This window comes from Thermobia domestica, chromosome 2, assembly GCF_964235325.1.
Source record: "Thermobia domestica chromosome 2, izTheDome1.hap1.1, whole genome shotgun sequence".
NCBI lineage: Eukaryota > Metazoa > Arthropoda > Insecta > Zygentoma > Lepismatidae > Thermobia > Thermobia domestica.
This window is the reverse complement of record NC_137455.1, coordinates 12,858,774-12,876,832: the sequence shown is the minus strand read 5'-3', so window position 1 is coordinate 12,876,832 and position 18,059 is coordinate 12,858,774. Positions and strand designations below refer to the sequence as shown.

Genomic DNA, 18,059 nt, shown 5'->3' with positions numbered 1-18,059 from the left:
GCGCTGCGCAACTGAATGACTGCCCTTATAAGAAACTGGAGAGCCTAATTAGTGAGTAGCATTTCTTACTTAATTAGTAAGTCTCTTTTCTACATAGAAAAAAGTGTTTTAAAAAACACAAAATGACTACCACTTTAGCGTATTAATTGTGTGTTCTTTCAACAGCAAGGACATCGTCTTCCGAGCATATCATAAATAACTAGGAACTGACAAGGAGAATTTGGATTGGTTTTTATTATTGGCTATGAGCAAAGCTTTACGCAGTATATTTGGCATTTACATCAAGTAACGAATAACGTACAATGTTTTCTGTAATCGGTTACGAAAATAGTTTGTAAGCCTATGAATTATCTGACATTTACATGAGTAGTAGTACTGCCATTGGTTGTTCTGTGCTAGGAACTTAGCACAATAATAGGTTGGTCGTTATTTTTGTTGCAATAAGACCAAGTAACGAACAACCTATTTTTGCATTTTGCATTTGCTACTCATGTAAATATTGTCAGACAATTCATAGGCTTACAAAACATAGGTTATCTGACATTTACATGAGTAGTAGTACTGCCATTGGTTGTTCTGTGCTAGGAACTTAGCACAATAATAGGTTGGTCGTTATTTTTGTTGCAATAAGACCAAGTAACGAACAACCTATTTTTGCATTTTGCATTTGCTACTCATGTAAATATTGTCAGACAATTCATAGGCTTACAAAACTATTTTCGTGACCGATTACAGAAAACATTGTACGTTATTCGTTACCTGGTATAAATGACAAATATAATATGTAAAGCCTTGTTCATACCAAATAATTAAAAAAAAAAAAAAAAAAAAAAATGCAAATTCTCACAACCAATAAGTAGTTATTTCTGACATGCTCGGAAGACGATGTTTTTGGAGTTGCATTAACACACACGTAACACGCTAAGGTAGTAGTAATTTTGTGTTGTTTTAACACCTAGTTTTTTGCTGTGTATATTCTTTGGAATTACATTCTTCTTCTTATCCTCAGGTTGGCATATCCACCACCTTTGGCAACACTTTCATTACTCGTATTTGAACTTCAATTTCCTCCCAGGGTTGCTACAAAAATCATCATCATCTTGTTCTTATGTTAATACTGAGAATATTTTGCGTTAAAACAGCGTTCAGAAATTTATGTTCATGCCAATTAAATATGTTAATCTTAGGTCTTACCTCAGGAAGAACCATCATTATATTTACTTTTCTCCTTCGTCCTTCCTGGGAAAAAGATAATGTGGTACTATTCCCATTTCCTTTCCACATCTTCATGCCGTTGACCACCTTGTGATTCATCCGCCTTTTAGGACAGTTTCCCCCACTAAGGGCAAGGTGCCCTGTCTTCCACCCGCTCATCCGCCCTCCGAAAAGGACATTGGCACCCGGTAGAGGCTGACTCCTTATCCCGGAAGTCAGTCGGCCCTCACCTATGTTAGCCGCCTAAGACGTTGCCCGCTCTCTCCAGCGAGTTGTTGGTTGGAACTTTCCCTTCATTTAAGGTAAGACCCGAAGACTTTTCTCAAACCTTTCCAGTACTTTTAGAAAGCCAGGATAAGATAAAATGAGCAGAAAGAGTAACAAATGAAGATGTTTTAAAACGGACAGGAGAAAAGAGGACGCTTCTAGCCACCAACCTTCGTAGAAAGGCCAACTGATTGGACATATCTTGCGAAGAAATTGTCTTCTTCATACCGCCATAGAAGGAAAGATGGAAGGAAAGCGAGGAATAGGAAGAACAAGTGATCGATGATTTGAAAAATAGAAGAAAATATTGGAAGTTAAAAGAGGAAGCTGAAAATAGAGGAACATGGAAGGAACATTTCCAATCCCAAATGGAAAATTAAGAGGAAGGAAAAAAAAAAAAACCTCACTAGTCCCAGAACCTTTTAAAAGGCAGAATATTTAATAATAATAATTTTCTTTTTAAGTAAACTATTACTTGCTGTTTTCTTCTATAATACACAGAATAATAGAACCTGATGTTCATAAGTATAAAATCTTCCTTTTCTTAGAATTCAGTACTAACTTGTGATATTACTTACTTACCCCTTGCATAGCAGCCGGAATTGTAATAATTTTCTGAATAGCGCCACCAAGTCTTTCAATGTAATAATCCCAATCCAATACATTTCTTATGTCAAAATCGGTTAAAGATGAATCTTTGAGCCATCTGCGAAGATAATGGCGCTTCACACTGGGTTCTGCCTGGAATATTGCCAGCGGAATTGCCCTAAACATATTTAAAAAGAAATTATATAAGCTTTCATAATGGAAATTCTCCTAAAAGTATTCTCGCTTATTATAACGAATAAATTGCACACCTATTTTAAATTCTGTAGCTAATTCAGACTCATATTACTCTTCTACCTTAAGGAGAAGGACAGAAAAGAATCTCGATTTAACATGAGCCAAAAACACTTTTCATCTCGAGTCTACGAAGTCTTGGGAAGAGAGTACCGTATTTACTCGAATATAAGCACCCCTACTTATTTCAAAATATAGGGCTAAAATTTTTGAGAGGTGCTTATAATTTCATAATGTGTTTCTAGACAAGTGATAGAGCCACCGGCAGGTGCATTTTAACTTATTTTTATAATACCAAGTTGTTCAATATTTTTTGTCGTTCGATACGAAACACTGAGTGTATGGTGTGACATAGCTGTGATTAGAAAATGTTCTCTCCGTGGACAGCAATACACTTGTTCCAGTGCTCTTCTAATTTATGGATACCCTCCCTGAAGTGAGACTCCGGAAGACTGTCGATATACGTGTCCACGGCTGCTATGATCTCATATTCGATGCAAATGGTTTTTCGCTCAGGAATTTTTTGAGATGTGAGAACAGCCAGAAGTCTGAAAGAGCTAAATCCGGCAAATAGGATGGATGTTGCGCCAATTTGTACTTTAATTCACTGATTTTTTTTAGCTTTTTTTTAAGCTGGTGGCAGGGTGTGTTGTGGTTGTAAAAGATTTTTTTCTTCTGTAAATCTCACGACGTTTGACATCTAGCTGGCCCGAAAGGTCACAATAATAATCTGTGTTGATTGTTTTACCTGGTTACAGGTAATCCACGAACAAAATCCCTTTTGCATCCAAAACACCGATACGAATACCTTTTTCGCCGATTTCTGGACCTTCACTTGCTTCGGAGCCGAAGTACTAGGTTCACAACACTCCTTAGTCTCTGGTTTTGATTCAGGATCATACTAATAGACCAACGTCTCATCCATTGTGATGAAACGACGTACAAAATACTTTTTATTCTTTCGAAAACGCTCCAAATGTTGCTGCGGAAAGTGCATTCGCATGTGCTTTTGTTCCATTGTTAGTGAATAAGGTACCCATTTTGCACACAGTTTTCTGAAACCCAAAATATGGCTCACATTCCCTAATGAATTGTCAAGGGTTCTACTAAATCTCTCGGTGACTCGACGATCTTCCAAAACCATATCCTGTATTTTTGCTACGATTTCTGGTGTTAATGCCGATTTTGGACGTCTTTCACGTGAATCGTCTTCAAGACTTGTCCGGCCACGTTCGAATTCAGCAACCCATCTTTCTACTGTTCTCAGTGACGGTGAAGAGCCCTTATAGACTTTTACTTTTTTTTTTTTTTTTTTTTTTTAAGCTACAATTTTCAAAACTAGGAACTTTATGATTGTACGATGTAAAATTTTGTTTATTGTAATAATAATAATAATAATAATAATAATAATAAACTGTTACACGTCCACTTTCACCAGCTGTAACGATACGAATGAGTTGGCGGATCTACAATGAAACTTCACGCGTGTTCATCACGAAGTCGTACTGTCTATAGAACATACAACGACGAATCTACTAGCACCTTCTCGTATTGCACGACAAAACTTATTGAACAACCTTCTATTATAAACAATAACAATGATCTGCGAATTCTGACAACGTAAAGTTCTATTGTCGATCGTTCATCTTTTTAGTTCAAAATAGTACATGCAAATTCAAGCATAGTACAAGTATTTCTCCGAATGAACAGAAGCACTACCGATAACTGTATCTAGAAAGATACTCCTAACAAGTCACTGGTTTTGCAGTCGATTATGAGCCATTAGTTTGGTAGCTGCGTGAATTTTCTGTAGTGAACTTTAGCTGGTGCTTGTATCCACACAATAAACGGATTCTAAAAGCTAATTTATATTCGATGGGTGCTTAAATTCGAATTAATACAGTATAATGCGTATTAGTTCAATGTTAACAACAGATATGCTCATCCAGTGTACCGATGGAAGCTTTATGGGCATTATTAAAGTTGTCATTTATATTACTATTAATCGAAAACTCTATAGGGAGAACTTGCACAAACCCCATGAACACGATGCTGTCCACCATAAATTCGTGTGACCCCATAGATCATCTTAGCAGATGTAATGAAGAAATTTAGTTAATTGAATATTTATAATTGTTGCATCTTTAATAACTTTCATGACTTTCTGTTTTACATGCCTATGGTCTAAAAGAATTTAATTACATATTTATAAATAAATGCACCGCCTAACTTACCTTTCAGTTACAGGAGCGCCTTCTGGTTTCTTGGAGATAATAAACTTGCAGCTAAGCCCAGCATCCTTTACCATTTGATCTCCTAAAAATTCGGCCAATCTCTTCGCTGTACTAATAGATGTGGACTTCTGCGCTCCATAATCCTCCAGTTTTCGACTCATTGAACGATTCTCCGAAATCAGTTCAAACAATTCCGAGTCAGGCATGTTGCACGCCTAAACAAGAAATTATAATTCAATTTCTCTGGAAGCTCTAAATAAAAAGTGACAACATTCATATGACTACATGATTTTGTTTCTTACAAATAATAATAATATATATTCTTCTACTAAACCCCATCTATTTTCAGTTTGCTAACACTATTAACTGAACACGTGACCCCAGTGGAATACACAAGAGCGCTTTGGGGTTTTAATCCCCCATTCCTGAGCAAGATATTATGCAAAAATAAACGTTTACATATTAAGATATTTATTCAAACACCTGAAAACATATGAACTTGGGAACTTTAGCTTCCCCCCTTGACGAACTTCTGCGTACTATAGCTTATCCAGACTTAAGAGTGGACTGTTGGTCTTATGGGAACAGCGATGCTAAGTTGAGCATTAAAAACAAATGCAGAACAGATCGCGCTTCTATTATACTGCCAGCTGATGTTGCCAACTTACGTAGTAAAATATCCACCACCACGACGATTAATAATAATAATAATAATAATAATAATAATAACTTATCACATTGAATCAATTGCACTCCAAAGGATCAATTCCTTCCATATGTTTTGTCTTTCCACTCTTTATCCAAGGTTATCCCAATATTTACCCACGATTCGCCCATGTATACTATGTTTCTATTTTGGTTTCCAAATTTTCTTATTTGCCGTAGATATTTGTGACGCAACGACACAATATCCTCTCTCTATATAAGCATAGCCTTACTATGTCTTTTCTCATAAACAAATTCAAGCTCTTTTAAACGTACGTGGAACGTGGATCTTTTATAGTTCGGCCAATCGGGATCTGAATCAGGGGCGGATCCAGGGGGCGATCGGGGCGATTTCTCTCCCCCCTCCCCCCAGAAGAGGAAAGTTTCTTATTTTTTATATATAAATAAAATCCATCCCAAAGTTTGGAGCCCTTAAAAGTAGCACTATGACCCCCCCCCCCCCCCCAAGAATTCGGTCCTTGATCCGCCTCTGATCTGAATTCACCTGTTTGAGAACGGAACTGAGTGTTGGTGGCAAATTTCTAAAGAATAACTTATGGACCTTTTGTCTGATCGCACTCTTAACAAATTCATTATATTTTACAAATCGACTGTTCTTTGCAATTATCTTTTTTAATCGCTTCTTGTTCGGTGTTACTAAAGGTCCACGTTATAACTCGCTTCGAATTTTGAAAACAGCTGTCCTGGAAGTTTTTATGACTTCAGCTGTTTCACTCGCGAACCAACTTATACTTTTACCCAGGTTTTTCTGCTTTAAGTAATTAAACACGTTCATAACAATAGCCCTTTCTTTGCTCTTCAACACTTGACCACTGTTACGCTCAAAAGAGGTGCTGCTGTAACTTCTTCCATTTTGAAATATTAACACACACTCACACACCTATACACACACAGACACACCCGATTTTGTTCCCAAAACAGCACAGTACGTAAATAAACACAATCAACAAAATGCCGAATGCTCAGAGACCACACTCCGCCACACACTGCACAATAGCAGACACAACAGAGAAGAATTTTGTCTGGAGTCAGATGAGTCATCTAGCGCGACAATAGATGATACAGTAGGTAAGCAATTAGTCCTACCCACCGCAACAAACCGTCTCCCTATTTCCTGGTGTAGTTTCTGAAACCAATACTATTATAAAACCCAACAAAAATCGGTCAGTTTCGAACTCCCAAAGAAATTTCAACACAAGAAAGATGAAAGAAGAAATATGAAATGTGTCCTACAGTCATTCTCGCTAAAAATTTCCTTCCCGACAAGAAATATATCTAAATAATCGAACTCAGATGTACCGAGAAAAATTTCATGGATCAGTGCTAGGCCTAAGAAGTTTTATACTTAGCGTTTATTTTTAATACAAAGCAAGTTAATAGTTTTGGGAAAACATGGATTATGGCTGTAGCTTTGTTAAATAATAATAATAATAATAATAATAATAATAATAATAATAATAATAATAATAATAATAATAATAATAATAATAATAATAATAATAATGAAATGAAATCTTTGAGTTTTACGTCCCACGGTTATGCCGGTTAGGCTAAAGGAGACGGTGATGATGAGTGATGAATGAAATGGTGGAATGAAGAAAGTGGGAGGAAACGGGAGAACCCCGAGAAAACCCACGCACACGGTGTTTGTCCACCACAAAGTTCACTTGGCGAGGGCTGGGATCATAATAATAATAATAATGACCTAATAAAACTGAACTACCTGAAATGGTAATTTCGTACTTGAAAAATCATCCTGAAATCCTGAAATTATTACTGCCTTTTTATGCACAGTGTCCCCCGTGGATGAGTGGTTACGCTCGTCGCCTTATAAGCAAAGGGTCACGGGTTCGATTCCAGGTGCGGACACAAGTTGTTCGAATCTCACGTTAAGCTGTAACTCCTTTTCTTCTCTCTTTCCTTTTTGATTAAAATATTTCTCTTTGGTTGAGATAGAAAAAAAAAGAAAGAAAAGGAGATGGAAATTTTACTTTTTTCCAAAAATCAGAACGATTTCATTCAGCTCTTTCTGGCCGTACTTTTATTTCTTTTTAGCTACGTGAAATCAGTGGAAGTGACAATACTAATGAGCTCACGAATGTAGGTTGACACTACGGTGAAATTTTTCGGCAGTTGGAAACGCTATCTTTGAGCAGACAGTTTTAGTCACGTACAAATGGAGCGGCAACGTTCTAGCAGCTATTACGCTTAACGTGTCTTCCCCCTTCAAGTTTACAAAACAAAAACTAGCTATTAAAAGTTAATTAAATACTTTATAAGGAAAAGAGAAGTTATGAAAATTATTTTTGTATCGTCGGTAAATATTTTTAACATTTTTAAAGATAAATTACAGTAGTGAAATTTGTTCTCTTTAAGGGGGTAAGTACGCAGAAGTAAAAGCCCATAAGCAGCCACAGTACAGACCAAACGCTGGACGAGCAATACATTGCGTGACCCTAAATTCCAATATGGCACCCAGTAAACGCTTTTTAGATTTTTCTGTTTTTTAGTTTTATATTCCTTCGTACTCTTATCCTCCTATTTGATGAAGTGTTTTAACGAAAGGGTTCGTGGTATACTTATAATGATTACTGCAGATGACAACAAAAACCAACGTGATAACTAAGATCGGGAATCGAACTTAGAATACGTTCAGCACCTGTGCATTGACAGCTTCGATGTCAATTTGAATGCATATAAAGCCATCTATACACAAATGTTGTTTTCCTGCAATAGTTCTCTACATACTTACGCAAAGGTTAAAAGGAATAATAATAATAATAATAATAATAATAATAATAATAATAATAATAATAATAATAATAATAATAATAATAATAATAATAATATAGAAAATTGCACAATTATGGCATATAGGTCCAGTCGTAACTTCGCCATCTTTCTGAATAGTCTTTCGCTCTTCCCACTTTCTCTCGAAGCCCCGGTCATGAGTCTAGAACCTAGTCGTAAAATGAAGTCTCAAACCCCTTATACATATGAATTTTTATTCATTTCGTCTGCACATATACTCTCATTGGCTCGAGCCTTATTATGAGGTGTTAGCAGAGTCTGTGAGAGCACATTGTCAGCTTCTTTCCCACGAATAAGGATTAAACGTGAACAGAGAGCACATTGTATTGTATTGTAAAATAATAATAATAATAATAATAATAATAATAATAATAATAATAAAAATAATAATAAAAATAATAATAATTTTAAAAAATAAAAAATGAAACTAAATACACTTTTTTAAGTCCAATACACAATGTAAAATGAATACCCTCAAAATTTGTTCATAATAAAGATCACTATAAACTCTTTCGCTCTGTGATTGTTTTCACAATTACCAGGTAAGTAGAAAAGTCATTCATTATACAGTAGAGCGTCGATTATCCGAACGTCGGTCAACCGAACGACCGCTTAACCGAACTGTGTACTCGCTCGCACCTGTTACTCTCCCACCCTACCGTCCATCATCCCCCTCACTCCCAAACCAAGTTTCCCACAGTAGTCGCCGCACTGAGCCACCGCTGGCGGAACATTGCTTCTAATGGGGCCTTCATAAGGCGCTGCTGACCGGCCAAGCCGCCAGTCGCTGTGTTTCAACAATCTGCACACTTCTTTTTATGAATAAATTTACTGTACAGTACTTCTTTTTGGCAAATAAACATGTACAGTTCGATTATCCGAACAAACCAGTTTTCCGAACACCCATGTCCCCCAATTACTTCGGATAATCGACGCTCTACTGTATATGTGATTCCTAACTTGATCTCACAGTAATTGTTGAATTAATATAACCATTATCCAAATAACTCTTCTACGAATTAAGTTATGCACTTTAAGTCTGGAATTAAAACTTACTAGATGCAATATAGAAGTGGTTAGCAAGGGATAATAATAATTAGTATTATCCATATTTAAGTATTACGTTTGTCCTACAGATTGTCTAAGCGGGTTTTAAATGAGCATTATTATTATTATTATTATTATTATTATTATTATTATTATTATTATATTAACTACTGAATCCGTAATGACTTTAAGAAACAAGTAATTGGAATTGTGCAGACCAGGAAATAAACCTTCATAATTAGACTATGACAAAAACATAATGAATTCACGCAGATGTTCATTTCTAATTTATATTTCAGCCAAATGCTACTGGAACTTTTTTATTTTATATATTTTTTTCACAGTCCCTAGAGTTTTTCCTAGTGTTGCTTTAACTCTACGTCTTTCCTACACCTTCGATTTTCTTCCACTCAGACCAATCGTTAGCGGTGTTCTGAACATAAACGCTGGATTTTTTTTATATATATAAAAAATATGAAATCTAAGTTTTCCGGTCTCACGATTATGTCGACTAGACTAAAGGAGACAGTGATGATGAGAAATGAATGAAACGGTGCAATGAAGAAAAAGGGAGGAAACGGGAGAACCCCTAGAAAATCCACGCACGGTATTTGTCCACCACAAAGCTCACTTGGTGCGTTTAGAAACTGGATTTGTCCAGGCACAACAGCTAGATTGTGGCACAAGCCACGTCGTCAGAGTGCAAGTGCATCGAAGAGTGTAAGACTTCTGGGAGTAGACTGGGTGACGTAGTGGTTAACGCATCGGCGCGATATGCCAATGATACAGAGTTCGAGTCACATTAATAACTAGTTTACATACTTCTTTGTTTTTTTCACATCTTCAGAGATCTGTGAAACTATTAAACTCACCTTACTGTAGAGAACATCTAACCAATAGTCAGCAACTTTAGCAACGGATTCGTAACATTTTTCGAGCGTGTCTCCTTTGAGAAAAGCTTCGAAAACTGAGGATTGAAAGATTTTGATCAGCTGTAATTCTCCGCGCCTTTTGACTTCGAACCTGAAATGTACACAAAGAATAAGATTGTTCTTTCAATATGATCACTAATAGGTAGGATGGAATACGTATTACAAAATGAATTTTTTTTTTCTTTTTTTAATACCTAAGGAAATAATATTCACATTGAAGTCAAAGCTTTAAGTATGTGAAGATGTTAGTGCTGAACATGTTTTAAGCATCTACGGTTCTTGATAATGGATACTCAATAAATTATCTGAAATATTGGATATTATTTACTCAAATATAATAACAAATGAAATAATGATAAAAGAAATAATAATGAAATTAAGATAAAGCTAAAATAATAGTAAGCAAATCTGTACATAGATATAGGGAAAGTAGGGATAGGAAATGAAATCTTTAGGTTTTTCGTCCTACGGTTATGCCAGCTAGGCTAAAGGAGACGGTGATGATGAGTAATGAATGAAATGGTGGAATGAAGAAAGTGTGAGGAAACGGGAGAACCCCGAGGAAATCCACGCACACGATGCTTGTTGGCGGGAGCAGGGTTTGAATCTGGAACCCCAAGCACCAGAGGTTAACGCTCTACCACTGAGCCACCGCGGCCCCTGGATAGGAAAGCAATGTTATAAGCGATTAACACTAGAGGTGCGATTTGCAGATAGGATGATAATTAATGTATGGCTATTTTAGTTAGAAATTATAGGTGTCGTTCTTCTCTAGAGGTTATAAACGTGGCTGGATGAAGTTACTGTGGGATTCGAAATTTTGAAATCTTTCAGTTTAACGTCCCACTTATGCCCTTTAGAATAAGGGAGACGGGAGAGTTGGTGAAATGAGAAAGTGGGAGAAAACGGTTGTTCACCACAAACTTATTTGGACGGGGATCGAACCAGGGAACCACAAGTAAGCGCTCAATACTGAGCCACTCTCACCGTGCTCTCCACTGTGGGATTCGAATCGGCAGTCTGAGTCATTCATGTTCAGTGATGGAGTCTTCATCTGCAAAATCAACGACAAGTAGGGTTAAAACGCAATGCCAAGATCGCTTAGTTGGGCAATCACGGTATTGTGATGTGTTTGAAGGATAGTCGGAAAATGAAGGTCTGCACGTTGTCTGAAATATAAGATATGAAGGGGAAAAGTGTTAGCAAGAAAAGGTATCCGTAGAGAAAATCAGAATGAATGTCTGGATGGATAACGTAAGGGGCATCATCGGTTGTATTTGACTAGGCGGACCTGAAGGTTGCGGGCAACGAAAAAGATGATTGGAGCCTTTAAATTTACTGTGCAGAAGCAGGCGAATGTAGACAAGATAAGGCTTTCCTTTCACTCTAGATGACAGGTAGGAAACTAGAGCTAGTTGATGACACTATGAGGATGGCGAAGTAGTCACTAGTCTTGGATTTCGGTTAAAGGGTTGGTCAGCTTAAAAATAGTACAAGTGGAGGAAAAAGGAGGGAAAGGTTAATTGATCGGCAGGGGAAGCCAGCTTCTCGTGGGATTCAGTATTTCAGTGTAAGGATGATGAAACAGATAAAGTCCAGAGGGTTTAGGTAGATTTTATTTCGGAGAGAAGCGTTGTAAACTAGCAACAGGGAAAGACGGAAGACACGAATATCCCTCAAAATGATTTAAATCTCGATAAAAAAAAAAAAAATAAATAAATAAATAAATAAATGACTGGCCTCAAGACATATGAATTAGTAGGATTAACACTGTAAGTTGAATAGTAGTTTATCTACAAATATCATATATGTACACCTATATCATAAACTAATAGACTATATAAAACGTCATACCCTTTTAACTCAGCCAACGAGCCATCAAAGTTAAAAACAGCGTATCTCTTTTTCAGCCTCTTCCCTTCTTCCTTCGAAGCTGGAAGCACCATTGCAAGATAAGGTCCATCCACTTCAAAAAATATGGAGTTTTCGCTTCTTTGGGTGTAAACGAGGTTCTCAGGATCTACCAATTCGTGATATTGGTGGTTGGTGTAAAATTCCTGTTATAATTGAAGAGAATATAAACTAAAAATCAAACACATAAAAGAAATAAAGCTATGCTATCATCAAAAACACTTGTCTTTTTTTAAAAAAAAAAAAAAAAAGAAAAAAGAAAAAAAATCGTTTTAAGTACATTAACGTATGAAATGCCCTTATATCTAAAAAGATAAAATTTCAATACACTTTGAACATACCTTTACCATTGCATTTAACACCGCATTGGGATACGAAATGGTTACTTTCGGCTTCTTAGGATGAGTAGTGGTAACAACGTAGTTCTCTGGAAACGATGCCGGAAGGACACACCAGATACCATCAGTGTCTAGTTCTAAGGGTCGTCCAACTTGTTCAATAATTTCTCTTGCGCGAGTAATAATAGAAGCTCCTGTATAACACACAATACCAGCCATTTCCATGCTGTGCCATCTTGCTCTACAAAATGAAAAATAAAACAGGACATTTATTTCTGGACTTACTACACTGCAATTTGTTAAATTCAACACCAAGATGCTTGTGAGCGGAATGAATTTTATACTACAGATTCGTTACATAATTATGCAGAAATGATTACAATTTTAGAATTGTACAACACCTCAAACCTCCATAAATCAGTAAAGGCAAGAAGCTTCTATGTCCTGCAATCAGAACCTGAATACATCACATCGAATGCCACAGACGTAGTATGTGTTCTAAGGAATCGGCTGCCACGCTGCTTGTATGGGAATTTACAAGACATCGATAATTTTAAAGAACCGAACAAACAAGGCTCGACTAACTATATCGCAAATATCTTCGATGGCTGATGTGTCAGGCGACAGTGGCCAAGGAAACAGCGGTACCATCGTTTCTCGAAGGCGGCTTGCGTATTTCGGGATATAAGCGGCCGGACACCTGCTGAAATATGTCATCCGGGTTTCTGAAGAAATGATATGGAATCGCTAGGGGCAGGAGTTTTTCGTAAGTTGCGAAATCGCGAAAGTTTTCCAACAAAGCCGAGAGATGGTTTCTCAACGAACTACGTCAGATTAAGTAAGGGGAAACGGGTATTTGGAAGTCGCGACAAAATGCGATAACTGACATTTTGAGCGAAATATGTCGCAAAACGCGACAAATTGCGAATTTTTTTTTAAAACGTCAATATCAGTTGTTAAAATACAGAAATAAAAAGTACAATTTTCTCAGTTTTAACTGGGAGCCATATGATTCTGTTTCTTGTTAGTAGCGTAAGTTAAACTTAATAGGAGATATATAATCTGGCTGTAGGAGTAAAGGGAGTTGAATAATCTTGTATACAAGATGAAGAAAATGCTTTTTTACATTCGAGGAAACCGAAGCTTTCATATATTGCTTTTCTAAGGAAAGAATATCCACACTTGACGCCGAAGGTGGAATAGCTGGTTCTATTCTTTCCAATATTTGCAGGACTATTTTGAACCACTGAGTAAATTCATCTCTTCTCATGTGAACTCACAAGCAAAGAGTTTGAAGATTTTTGTTAAAGGTAAAGAAGATCTTTTGCAAGCGCAGATTTATTTTGTTTCAGAAAACAGCAAGTTTTTGGTAGGTCTCATTACTTTCACGGAGACAGAAAACAAACCATGTGCCCATCTTTTGCATGCTCTTCTAGTCCAGCTGACGTCTAGTTTTAATTTAATCGCAAATGAGTCACTTGGTTCTCGCACAGATACTTGTCTTACGAAGTTGTCAGAGGATGAAAAGAAGAAAATAGTGATATTGCTTAAAAGATGCGGGAAAAGTTCCTTTTAAAATTATATCATTTGAGGAAAGGAAAAAGGGAATTGAATGAAATGCCTGATGGACATTAGCATCGATTTTCTGTTGTACGTTGCTAGCTGATTTTACATTCAAAGAATAAACAGCTATTGCTTTGCTGTTGATGAGAAAGTGTTATTACCTAAGAGAAATTTGTAACAAACAGTGGTAGTGATCTTTAGTACCTTTACCCCATGACAGTCTCACACGCGACGCTTTTAGTTTGCTTTTGTTTAGATCAATTGCTTCTCAATTGGTTTGACCTCACTGGCCCCTTATACTGATGTTACTTCAAGACAATGTCCGTTTCGTCCCTTTATTTGCCTCACGATGTTACAACAAGGAAGTGTTGAATTGAAAAGTAAGTACTTTGAATCTGGCGAGTCTCTAACCCTGCCAACGTAGCAAGCTCAGAGGGAAGTCTACCTGCTTTGTATTGAGTCGACGACATGTGGGAACACGAACTTTGTCAATGTCACTTCTGGGTAACTGACCATGCTCATGAAATCTTGTGGTGTCACCACCATCTTCTCATCATGACGTCAGAGGGACAGTCAGTTCAAAAGCAATTGAGAGAGCAAGATCTTCGTCTTTTCAATCTCGACCACTACGCAGAATACATGCGAGTCACCCTGCCTTCGGTCCGGCATTCGATGCTTTGGTCGATTGTTGGATAAGTTTTCACCAATAGATATCAACGAGACGCCCCGACCTGCAAGTCACTGGGAACTTCAAGGACAGCGTCCAACTTCATCTATGACTAAGAGAGAGAAGAATAAAACTTTATCGTATTCGGGTGAAACTGTTCAAAATTAGTGGCTTTTCCTTTGCTCTACCATCTAATCCTTTAACACCCTTATTGCTATTATGTGTTTTTATTTCAAACGAATTTATCTCAATTATCCAACACTTTTGGTAGACCTCGCATTACTATCCCGACAATCAAGTTGCTTCGTTGTAAGATGGACTGCACCTTTTCTTGTCCATTTACATTTATATAGCAAAGTAAATGTCTGTTATGTGCAATTTCAACCTACAAACACATATTCTAAGTTCGGCCTGACAGTGAAGTATTTGCGTATATAGTAAAATACTACTACTTAAAAAAAAAAATGTATTGCACTGCTAATCGAAAAGCAGAACAAAGTAATAACTAACAGGAAAGGATTTAGTCAATGTAAACTTACCCTTTTCGCATCACATAGCCATAGAATGAATTCAAAATACATTTATGAGCCAACTGCAAGGAATCATACAGAACTTCCCTATTCTTTGCTGATTTGATCTCCGCTGCGTCTCCTTTAGCTAGGGCCTCTGCAACCTGCTTTTTTGCTACCTATACAAAAACACAATACTCAATGTTACAATATATTTAAAAGAACTCGGAACATAATATTATAATGTAAACCGCTTGAAGATTAATCCATACACTCATCTTGCCCTTCTATGCTGTAAACAAGTTCAAGCAAACATCTATATATTAAAGTGCTAGGTTTAAATGTTTGTGGTCAAGAAAAGTTTATACGTTTGTAGACGTTTATATGTTTCTGGCCAATTCTTTTGACACTCGGATACCACAAGCTCTAGAAAGATGCTGTTGTTGTACGAATGTAAATTTTGTGTAGCTTGTTCAGTTCTAACTGAATATTTAAAAAAAGGCCGTTATTTTTTATTTCATTTTTTAGAGGTACACTGGAAATATTGAAATTTTAAAAAGCTTCCTATACTATGAGTTATACATCCCAACACCACATATTTGTATACGGGATTAGTATATCTCTCCGGCGTTTTTCATGGCCAAATCATAATGAAAAACGAAGGATAACAATTTCTCCAGTCTAAGATGAATCTTTATTGTTTGGAGTGTTTTGCCCAATGAACACCATATATCACTGACACTATAATTAATTGTGTGTGTAATGTCATCCAGACCATAACGCACACACAAACATCACTCATACGTACAACGAAAACACACTGGGTTAAATGACACTATACTTGTTTATTAGAACACTATTCTGAAAAAAAAAAATAACGAAGAGAAATGAACACAACACTGGACACTAATAAATTTTGCCGCTGAAATTACGTTTTGCCCTTTTCGGGAAATAGAGCCCTTTCTATATATATGATTATAATTCAGGTATCACTATAAATACTTTGCTCACACCATTAACACACTTGGGGGATTCGCACTGGGGAAAAGTTGTCTGGATCGTCCCACGATGAATCCAGTTGTTACGCTGAACAGTCCTGCAGCGTAAAGGTGAATCTTCAGCAAACACACAAAAGAAGATCTCCACAATGGAATACAGATATTGGAGGACGCGTACGTAACATTTTAAACGCACAAGGTCTGAGGACCTGGGATTTCACTGATTGGGGCTAGCCGTAAGAAATCGTCCTTCACCGGCTAAATAGCTTGTGCCCCTTAACACAACTTATGTTTGAAGTTCAATGCGAGATGCGTGGTTGCATCTTCCAGACCTGGAGTCAAACTCCTCGAGCATCCAAGCTCAAGCTACGGGTTGCGATGGTCAACTGAAAAGTGTTGGCAGTTCATTTCAAAAATCACTCAGTTAACTCACCTGTATGCACATACAAACAGAATACAGAAAACAATTTATGTTAATTTTAGTCAACTGCCTATAATGCACTAGACACGGCGATAACACTGGCGTGAGAAAGTACAGATAACGGACTGCAGAACAACACAGTTGGTGCCACTTTGGTTGCTGGAACATCTGGTCAGCCCGTATTTCTCTAATCTATTATAATGTTTCCATAAGCGATTAAAGAAAGCACTTAATTCAGTTCCCAATAACTATAGAATATATACTGTGCATATAATGAGTCAGGGAGAAACACTGAAATGGTTAGTCACTAACTGAAATGTTCTCAGCAAAAGCAATGTTTAAATATATATATGAGAAATCGATGAAAGACTTCTTTGTCCAATTGTGTGGGAAAGAAGCAATTCCCACCAAAGAAAGAACTTATGTGCGTTGCAGAATAAAGTACAAATCGAAAATAATGATCACTGTCTTCACGAAATATACAGTGTGTCCACAAAAAATCCTACTATAACCTGGTAGCGGTTATATATGGCGTCTGAAAGTGGAACGACCTGTCAAGTGCACACGTAGACAGGTTGAGAACCCTTGGCCGTATGACGAAGTATGAATAAAATTAGGTTTTTCACCAAAAATTTAAAATTAGTTAGTTGGCAACACTGTCATATGGTGTGAGACTTACGTACATAAATGATGAATGTTTTTCACCTGAAAAAGGGCTATTTAAAATAGTTAAAGAACTAGTTCACTCACTACAACATGATGAGGTTCCTGCATGAGCAATCTCCAATCCAAGTGTTCCATAAGGTAATAAGATCCTCTTGAACAATTGGTGCAGTTGGGTTTCCTTATCTTCCGTTTCTTCACATATTGAAACCATATTGTCTTCCTGTGTGAGTATCCTCCATGATTCTCCAACGATGAGTTGATGAGGGGAAAAGGGGAGATTGTTTTTTTTTTTTTTAACACTGGTGTGAGAAACGAGGTATGGTTGAAACACCTGTATGATAACTTTTTTTTTTTTTTTTTAAAGTTCGCAGAAAGCGTTTGTAGGGCTATTAAAATTCTTACTTTTTTTTTTTTTTTTTTTTTTGAACACACAAATACTTCTCGTAAAATGTTTAAGTGTTCCGTTTCGATCACTTTATTTGATATAATATGAAGTAAATATGCACACTCAATAACTATCCAAGAAAACATCGACTTAAAGAATTATCAAATATCTCAATAAAAATTAGTAAATATACTGATATATGTATTTAAAATATCAAAATATGAATGAATAAGCAAATAGCAAAACATGTTAAAGGCACTAAAATATTAAAATTATTGTTAAAGTTTCGATATCACTATAATATGTTTGAAAAATATGAAAATCATTGAAAAAGTAAAATGAATGAAAATGGAAACACGTAATAAACTAACAATATGCAAACAAAATAAGATTTTCACCTGTATGCCCTTTTTTTTTTTTACTGTGCCTCGTGTTGTTTGGCAGAAAAAAAAACGAAAAATCGTTTTTCCAAAATAAAAAATAAACTTAAGTGTCAAAATTGACGTTCATAGTAATTCCAAGAAATAAG

The 18,059-nt window shown here is 36.5% G+C and overlaps 1 protein-coding gene across 1 annotated transcript in view; it reads right to left on the bottom strand.

Moving 5' to 3' along the window:
* The window catches only part of PolE1 (DNA polymerase epsilon catalytic subunit 1), a 138,663-nt gene that overhangs the window by 64,511 nt on the left and 56,093 nt on the right, over window positions 1-18,059 (bottom strand). The window contains exons 12-17 of the mRNA XM_081738559.1: window positions 15,091-15,239; window positions 12,325-12,562; window positions 11,927-12,129; window positions 10,013-10,163; window positions 4,557-4,771; window positions 2,065-2,248 (exon numbers count right to left, since the gene is read on the bottom strand). Of these exons, the coding sequence (XP_081594685.1) occupies window positions 2,065-2,248; window positions 4,557-4,771; window positions 10,013-10,163; window positions 11,927-12,129; window positions 12,325-12,562; window positions 15,091-15,239 (1,140 nt within the window). The remainder of the gene's footprint in view (window positions 1-2,064; window positions 2,249-4,556; window positions 4,772-10,012; window positions 10,164-11,926; window positions 12,130-12,324; window positions 12,563-15,090; window positions 15,240-18,059) is intronic.